The 9592-nt window shown below is 40.5% G+C and overlaps 1 protein-coding gene across 4 annotated transcripts in view; it reads right to left on the bottom strand.

Annotated features, from left to right (window-relative positions):
- Positions 1–3972, bottom strand: part of LOC100542828 (interleukin-1 receptor type 1-like) — a 16805-nt gene extending 12833 nt beyond the window's left edge. Inside the window, exons 1-3 of one of the 4 annotated variants that reach the window (XM_010727862.3) lie at positions 3832–3972; positions 2461–2647; positions 345–411 (exon numbers count right to left, since the gene is read on the bottom strand). In XM_010727862.3, the coding sequence (XP_010726164.1) occupies positions 345–411; positions 2461–2508 (115 nt within the window). In that variant the 5' untranslated portion in view covers positions 2509–2647; positions 3832–3972. Of the gene's footprint in view, positions 1–344; positions 412–2460; positions 2648–3831 lie in introns of those variants that run through there. The other 3 variants (XM_010727876.3, XM_010727868.3, XM_019623175.1) reach the window with 3 other exon arrangements.
- Positions 3973–9592: the final 5620 nt, after the last annotated feature.

The following is a 9592-nucleotide window of genomic DNA, read 5'->3' as shown; positions in this document are numbered from 1 at the left end:
TTTTTTTTTCCTTTTTTTTTTTTTAACAGAGAGGTTCATCAAACACTGTGGAGATGTTCATGGCCCTGGACAGACTGCTGTGGGTCACCGTTCTTTGAGCAAGCAGGTTGAATTAAATGTTCTCAAGAGGTGTCTTCCAACTTAAGTGTTATCTAGTCACTACATAAAATGTCACATTTTATACGTTTTATAGGGTTCTGCTTTCAGAATTGTTTAAAGAACTTCACTGACATGCACATAAATTTGACTTTCACAACCATTTGTACAAAAAAAAAAAAACAGTATTACTTGTGTGAAAAATTAAATTTCAGAATAAGACATTCTGTAGTCACCAATTAACTCACCTGCAATAATTAAAGAAAGAAATGCTGTTGTGATCTTACAGGAAAGTATTTTTGCTGTCATGTTGCCCTACAGAAAAGGAAAGAAACTCTTAAATTAGTGGTTTCCAAGATAAACTTCTACATCTGAAAATCAACACATATATTACAGTTTCTACTACCAGTGTCTTTTATAAACTGTACTTTTCTTATACTATGTTTTCAACATGAGTTACATGGTGTAGCATAGTAAAAGGAACTATTTACCTTACAGGAAAACACAATTACCTCCAGGATTAAAAAACAACAATTACAGAGCCATCCCACTACAAAACATGTATTTTCTTAGAACTGGAAAACTAACTTCTGACTGAACATAAAGGGGAAGTATATGTAAGAACATCTGTGCCAACAAGATCAGAGCCCCCTCTTAAAGCAGTGTTCTGTCTCAAGTTGTGGTCAATAGCAGATGACTTGAGAACAAAAATGCCAAAGAATGATAATATACAGACGGTCTCTCTCACTTCATCAATTTATGACATTACAGTTAGTTTCTCAATAGCTGGAAGCCCTCAGTAGATTCTTTCCCAAGAATGTAGTACCACACCCTCTGAACTCAGAAACATCTTTTGGAAAAGAGCCCCGAAGTTCATATACTGACACAGAAAACACAGGAATAGTCTTTGCTTATTTTGAGCATGTTACCTGCTCATCTCAACTGACAGCCCCCATTCATTGTACTAGAAGAATGAAGAAAAAAAACCAAGTGAACATTTCCTATTGTGCATGTCACACACTCGGGATTTTGTACATCTCCAGTACGCTCCTCCCCAGTTCTTGTTTCCCTGGGCTCGTCTCAGTCTCTTTAACTGACCCTTAGATGGAACCTGATTTCACACTTCTGACCATCTTTACCACTCTCTTCTGTATCTCCCTGGAGATCTCCAGAAGCCACTTGGACGTGGGCCTGGGCACCCTAATGTGGGTGACCTGGCTGAAGGAGAGGTTAGACGAGGTGACCTCTAGAATTCCCTTCTCACCTCAACTATTTCCAGTTCGCCAGGTACACCATGACTTGTCTGAGAAGAGGAAGGGAGACCAGAAATGGCATCCAGTCTTCAAAATATTTGTGCAGTACAGATCAATAAAGTGAATCTACGATGTATTCTAAACTACTTCATAATAACTTATCAAGACTTTTGCTAGTTCCATTTTCACAAGTTTCCACATAGCTACCTGCTGCAGATACCTATCTTTACCCAATCACCAGCTAAAGATGACACTTCCAGCTGCTGTGTTTTTCTTCACCAAACTGACTCAGGAGCATGCCATGCACTGAGTCATACTCATTGCTTCTTGCAGTGCCTGCTTTCCTCCTTCCCCTTCTTTTCCCTATCTCCTTGCTGCAAATTTCTGCTCTAATTACCAGACACGTTATTTCTTGCTCAGCTCATAAGAAGGGGTGTCTTCCCTCGGAAGAATGCTGAACATAACAAGAAACATACTAGGCTCCAAATCATTAAAGAGAGTTTACGTGTGTTTGAAAGCTTCAACTTTCTTCATGAATTGTAATGAACAGACAGTAGTTCTTAAATTTTCTATACTTAAATTTTAAAGAAGATGTCAATACTTTAATGGAAACAGTTAAAAGAGAAAATAGGACTGAATGAACTTCAGTAATGACCAGGTATTGTCTTTTTTCATGATCAGCTCTTCAAAAGTTCTGTTTATTACTATATTACCTTACTTTATCATTCTTTCTCAAATTCTTTCCCAAGCAGTTTTTTGCCCTAAGAGTGGACATGGAAACTATCCAAAAGTAATATTTTTCCACGTTCTGAAAAACTGTTCTTCAGAATCCTATTTCTCTATAAATTCTGTTTCTAAACACTTCAATTTTTAACTTATCTTGTTGCCAACACAGAATTGCTGCAAATACATAGCACTATATAAAACCAGTCACATTAACTCCTCTGAGGAGACTCATACTTGTATCTGACTTTTCATAATGAAAAAAAAATCATATATATGGAAGTTACATATGACAAGAAAACTAGGCTCTGCTCTGTACATCTCTTTATAACTCATTATGAAAATAATAAACTATGACTGCAGAGTCAAGTGCAAATGTTTTACCTACCACATTCTGCCACGATAAAGAGATAAATTTCTTCCTTTTCTCAGCCATTTTGTCCACATCTTGATCCTGCAATTGACCTATACAGCTTTACCACTCAGGACATCAAACAGTTGGTGCTACCTTTGACCAAATTTTCCAGAGGAGAAAAAACTCCTTGTATCCAAGGCCATGCCCACCGAGTTTCAGCCTGGAAGAAAATAATCTCATCAATTGAGGCAAATAGAGGGAAAGAAAAAGAGGGAAAGAAAGAGAGGGGAAAAAAAGGTCTCTGCTGATATATGCAACTGAATTACAATGACAGCATCCATGACGGCATATGCAAAGCAAAATTTTCATAAAAATCTGAGACTAAGTTAGTCCAGCCACCTGTTCCTCTGCTGTTTAGTCCTTTCAAAGTTGATCTGCTCAATTAAAAAAGAAAGAAAAGAAAAAAAAAAAAAAAAAAAAAGAAGCAAGACACCTAGTTTCATTAGAACTTTGGCTCACAGGAATTGCTGCACACTTAAGGTACTTTGACTGCCTTATCCAAACACATGGATGGATTAAAATGTGCAACAGTCCACAACCCTCCTGGACAGCCTGTTTCAGTGCTCCGTCACCCTTACTGTGAAGAAGTTCTTATGCACATTTGTATGGAGCTTCCTATGCTTGAGTTTGTGGCCGTTTCCCCATTTCCTATCACCACACACCACTAAAAAGAGGTTGGCCATGTCCCTTTGCCTCCCTCACCTTAGATATTTATAGATATTGATCAGATCCCCTCTGAATTTTCTTTTCTCAAGGCTGACCAGACCCAGGTCGCTCAGCCTTTTCTTATTTGGGAGATGCTCCAGGCCCTTTATCATCTTTGTGGTGCTCTGCTGGACTCCCTCCAGGAGATCCATGTCTTTTTTTTACTGGGGAGCCCAGAACTGAATACAGTGCCTCCAAGTGAGGCCTCATCAGGGCAGAGTAGAGAACTAACAGACATTTCTTTTAACATAAATCATTCAATATGTGTACCTTAACCGCTTATCTTGACTGCAAGGTATGCTATGAGTCTTCACGAGAGCTTATCAAGCCTCTCCCCTCTGATACAGGAAAAATAGGTTGTGACAAACCCCTGTGTTCCTTCCCCGCTGTTACACACACACACAAGAGCTGTGTCAGCACACCTATACGGAGCCAGTTACAGAACTGAGGGTCTCACCCTCATCTATTTTTAGCCGTTATTCCATGAACCACCGACACCCCATTACCACACGTGGATCCAAAACAACCCAGTTCGGGATAGCGGCTACCCTCCCTCCCAGCGCAGTGACAGATTCCCACCGCGAAAAAGCCCTTCGGCCAATGGCCGGGCTTGCCAGGGGAAGCCCCGCGGCTCCCTACCTTCCGCTGGGCTCCCGGCCCGGCCGTACGGAGCTAATAGAGGCGGAGAGGCCCCGTGTCGCCGCAGCAGCAGCCGAAGAAGCCTCCCGTACCCTGGTTGCGCTGGTGAGGCAACCCCGCCTCAGCTCTGAGTTTCCCTCCCCTCCCCGCCTGGCGTGCGATTGCCTCAGCTGCGATCGCAACAGGCCGTCACTCGTTGATTTGCTTTTGATTTTTTTTTCTTTCTTTCTTTATTTGTTTGTTTATTTAGAGCTTACTAAAATTGTTGCTGCCCTCGGAGCACTGAACCAGTGTTCCTCGGTTCTCTGTTTCACTCACATACTGCTGCTGAATAAGAAGCGTGAACAAAATCACACAGGGGCATTCTAATGCTGTGTTGTCACTGACTGACTGACTCAAAAAGACACAGCAAGGCAGAACAAAGGTTCCTCCCAAAGCAAGCAGAAATCTGGGCTTGTGGAACTGCCAAGACAGGTTCTCATATCTGGTAAAAATACCGTGTAAGCAGGTTTGCTGCGCCAGGTACAAAGTTCTCCATGGAGAATAATCCTCTCCTACTCCTCCCTCTGTGCTTTTTCAGGTACTATTTCTGAGTTGAATTTACCAAATATAAACATAATCTAATCTGCCATCCTGCTCACTGCACGATAACCACAGATAAGAGTTTACGCCCTGCTATGCCTGCGCATGTTGTCCTCCACCAAAGCAAGGGATGTGGTGATAGATGGAGGCACACAGTGACAGACATACAGTGGATCAGTGGGCTGAGGCCAACCGTATGAGATTCAGCAAGATCAAGAGCCAAGTCCTGCACTTTGGTCCCAGCATTGCTGCAGGCTTGGGGCACAATGGCTGGAAGGTTGTATGGAGGAAAAGGATCTTGGGGTGCTGGTTGACAGCCAGCTAAATATGAGTCAGTAGTGTGCCCAGGTGGCCAAGAAGGACGATGGCATCGTGGTTTGTATCAGAAATAGTGCAGTCATCAGGAGCAAGTGATCATCCCACTGTACTGCTGAGGTTGCACTTTAAGTACTGTGTTCAGTTCTGGGCCTCTCACTACAAGATATCAAGGCCCTGAAGCATGTCCAGAGAAGGACAGTGGAGCTGTGAGGAGTCTGGAGCACAAGTCTTATGGGGAGAAGCTGAGGGGAACTGAGATCATTCAGTCTGAAGAGAAGGAGTCTCAGGAAAGACTCTCTAGAATGACCTGAAAGGAGGCTGTGGTGAGGTGGAGGTTGGCTTCTTCTTCCACTTAACAGCGATAGGATGAGAAGGAATTGACTCAAGTTGGCTGGATGTTAGGAAAATTTCCTTCTCAGAAAGAGCAGTAAGGCACTGGCACAGGCTGCCCAGGGAGGTAGTAGCATCACTGTCCCTAGAGATGCTCAAGAATGGCACTGAGAGATATGATTAGAAGGCACAATAGGAATGGGCTGACAGTTGGACAGGATGATCTTATAAGTCTTTTCCAGCCTTAAAATTCTACGATACACGTTATCTCCTGTATGAGGTATTCCTTTTTCTTGTATCTTCATTGTAATATCACAGAAAAAAAAAAAAACCACGTTTCTGGTAAAAAAAGATGTTGTTAAAATTATCAGAATAATAGGTAAAATGAGAAATATTCAGTCATTCAACTTTTCAAGGACTAATATGAATCAGAATTCTGCTAAACTTCATTGTTGTAAAGCTGAAGGAATATCAACTGAACTGACTGGGTTTCATGAGACAACGAAGTCTGGGCATATGTTGTTCCTGGAATATAGAACACAGCTATTAAAGGATAAAAATAGCAGGGAAGACCAGGGAAGTTCATTATCTAACATTGGTTGATGTGCTCACTGGTTGTAGTCACCAGAAGCACTTCCAAGCAGACGAAGAACAACTCCAGCTCCAGCAATGAAAATAGTGCCAAGCAGAGAGCTAGCTCTGCAACTGCATTCCTGATCAGATCTCTGCAATGACTTTTTGTTTGTTAATTTGTCTCATAAAGCTCTAAGGTAGAATGACGCACTATAATTGGTGCAGGGAGGGCTCTAGCACACCTCATCAGTGCTGCCTTTGAAAATGGATTGCAGCAGAGCAAGAATCACAGCAGAGCTTATCTTTCTGTGACGGAAGAGGTAGCCAAAGGAGGCTACTTCTCTTCTAATGAGGATGTTGGACTTAGAAGTAGCATTCAGTGTATTGCAGTTTTTTTGAAATGATGTATTTGCTGAGGAAGATATCTCTGTGAAATCTCCCTTTTTCCCATTGGATGGTTGCATGCAGCTGCATTATTTAGTTGATACTATTATAAAAAGCACTGAAAGTACCTGCAATAAATAATTCAGTCCTTTTGCATTCTGCAAATTAGAGGGAGAATATTCACTTACATATGGGTGGGAAGGAAGCTGCCTGGCAATAATATTGGGTGGACACTATGTCCTGAACACCAGCTGATTTACCCTGCAAAAATCAAGGTGACACTTACTTGTATAGGTCTAACCTAAGGTACTAGCACAAGGCACTCTTGACCTTTGGAGTTTTTTTAGGGGTAGGAGAAGATTTCTTTTTGTTTGTTTGCTTTTAGGACTTGTGACATTGGCAAGCAAATGTAATTGCTATTTTTTAAAAGGAAATTACAGAATTCTATAGACTTGTGTGTTACCTGGTGCAGGTAAATCATCCCTTTCACATGAAAAGAGACTACAGTCACACAATATCTCTAAAGCACCCAAAAGAGTTTTTAGGGCAAAGCTATATAGTTTGTAGCCAATCATAGTCAACTATCATTTTCTCAAAAGAAACTGAGCAGAGTAAATCTAAAGCTAGCAGAATTTTAAAGCCCTTTATGTATATTTTTCTGCAACTTTAACCTTTGCTAAAGACATTCAGAATATCCTTACACATGATACTATAAAACTTGTTGAGTCTACAGGAAAATATCTCACAAAATGTCATTGCAGTTAGTTACCTAGATACCATTAAAGCTGCAGGAAACAGACTTTTTTAATATCGTTCATCTAAACTCAGCTTACTAAGAATATCAAGGCTGCCTAAGTGTTCTTTTGTTGCTGAGAATGTGTAATTCCATTTTAATGAACAATTCCACAATGAGAAACTGGCTCAACTGGCTTACATCCGATTTGCAGGAATATTTCTGCATTCGTGGTGTGGTAATTAAACATCTTGCAGTTTAATTCACTAGTAGAGCATAGAAGGTCATTTGTACTTCTGGTAAGTACATATCCAGTTTTTAACAAAGGAGCTGGGGCCTCTTTTTATAGCCAAATCTGTCCTTTTCTTCCCTCTCAGAGAAAATAATTTATTGATTTTCATCCCTTCAACAAATCTACATCCTCTCTCTTTACCTGCACATGTGTGAAGCTTAAAACTCACCTTGAGGAATCTGTTTTGGCAAAAAATATTTCAGAATTGAGACATGAAACTAACAAGACCCATTTTCAAGTTCATAACCATGAGAAGTGACAAAAATAAGGCAGAGGTCAGATTTAAGGTAAATTAAAACATTGAATAAGAGGTTCTTTAGCTCAAAATGCCCAGTTAAATAGGTCTTCAGTGCAATCAGAATGAAAAAAAGAATTACATGTGGCTCCAAAAACAATTTAAGCTTTCCACTTGCTTTGGGAAGAGTATTGGCAACTATGGGAGAAGGCAGCAGAGCTAATAGAAACGAAGACACAATCCCAGAAATTATGATAACTAAGAAGAAAACAAAATGCTAAGTTTTCTGCATATTTCACTCAAGGAGGCAAAACTATTTCTATCCCAAATTCTAGAGTAACTGACATATGGAATTACAGATCCAGCAGCTAGAAATCTTTAAAGATAGCAAGATCTGCTTCAAGAAACAGCATCTTTCTGTGGACCATCTAAAATAGTTGCAGGAGCAGACAAGCTTTTCAGCATTAAAAAAGTACGCACAATACAATTAGAGAACAGAAAAACATCTGACACCAAATAAATATTCAAAATTAATTTGTAAGGTGCAAGAAAATATATATGATTTAGATAGTTTAAAATAGGAATCCAGTAATTGGAAAACAGAAACTGACTGTCACAGTGTTCAGTCACATCACGTTATTCTGTTTTTTATTTATCTTTGATATCCTTGTCACTTTAATCTTGGAAATCAATTATCAAGGTAGAGCAGGAAAAGCTGAGTTGCACTGCAAAACCTGACTGTAAGGCTGGCTGGGAAGCAAGCTCATGGAAAGCTGGGAACAGATACTTCAAAAGAGAACAGCCAAGGTATGGTGGTAGTTATTGTCATAGGGATCTTGCCATGGGATCAGCCATTGCTTTCACATCAATGTTTTCATTAGTGCTCTCAGCACAATACACAGAAGTTTTCTGTGTGATTTACCTATGTCACAAAAGCTGAAAGAGAATCGTGTGATGGCTCATAACAGTGTTTGCTTATGCTCCTCGTACATGTATCACTAGTTTCTTATACAAAAATAACTATTTGCAATCCAGAAACACAGATTAAGGAGAAAATCCGAGTCACCAGTTGATTAACAAAACAAAATAAAATGCTGTCTTAAATCAGGTGAACTATTTCCAACAGAGTTGGGGATGCATCTATTGCACCCTGCAGTGCACTGATGTAAGCATTCATAAATTCCAGTAAGAAAGGCATTCTAACTTAATCAGGATGCTGATTAAAATACTGTTAATTGAAGATAATCTGAAAAGGTAATAAGAGATTTCACAGATAATTGTATGTCTCTTCAGATGCTGCAAGCTCTGAGCTCTGCCACATCAGACAGACCTCCAGCTGGTAAGATCTGCCAGCATTGAAGCTTTTATCCAATGTCCTTAAAACAGATAGCACTATCCATCATTCCTACTGTTAAGAGAAAGAGTGGTATATGACAAAAAACTGTTTCTCTCCCAAGTAACCTGAGACCTGTGGGAGCTGCCTGAAGGCTTCTCCATTGCAATCAGTGCGCTAGGGTTATTCTGCTGCCATGAGCTCCTTGTAGTACATCCAACAGCTGAATGGTACAAGCAGCAGAGCTCAGCCCTATACCTAATCCCACCAACTATTATGGGGATCACCAACTCCGTCACACACACACGTTTCTTAGTACTCTTAATACCACTTAGGGTACTAGCTCACCTTCAGCTGAAACACTGTGTGCTGTCCCAGCCAATACGATAATCACTTTGAGAAGACTTTGTATGGGAGGAGGACTATTAGCAAATTAGGAAAAATGAAAAGTCTCAGCTAGCAATTAATATGTTAATGCTAGAAATTTCCGAGTTTCAAAATAATAATAAAAATAATAATAAAAATAAAATGAGATTCCTAAACAAGATGAGAAACTTAACTGTTTCATCAGGATTCAACATGTTAAATCACTGTGCTGCTCCCAGTGCATGATGCTGCAGGCTTGGAGTTGATCTAGCCTCACCTCCCTGCAAGGAAAGCAGAAAGCACAGGACTGGGCAGAGCCAAGCTCTCAGCTCCTGGCTACCCAGACAGACAAGGTGGTTAGTGCTAATGTTGTACTGAGACAACCTAGATTAGCCCCAGTGGTTACTGAGACTCTCTCTCCCCCCGTTGCCAAGTTCTGAGAATAGCAGATAGAATGCAGTGCAAATGGGAAGGGAAGAGGGGAATGGTTAAATTGAGACAGGGGAGGTTTAGATTAGATATTAGGAGGAGGTTTTTCACACAGAGGATAGTGTCATACTGGAACAAATTGCCCAAGGAGGTTGTGGATGCCCCATCCCTGGAGGTATTCAAGGC

Source organism: Meleagris gallopavo, chromosome 1, assembly GCF_000146605.3.
Source record: "Meleagris gallopavo isolate NT-WF06-2002-E0010 breed Aviagen turkey brand Nicholas breeding stock chromosome 1, Turkey_5.1, whole genome shotgun sequence".
Lineage (NCBI taxonomy): Eukaryota > Metazoa > Chordata > Aves > Galliformes > Phasianidae > Meleagris > Meleagris gallopavo.
This window is presented reverse-complemented; position numbering and strand designations above follow the sequence as displayed.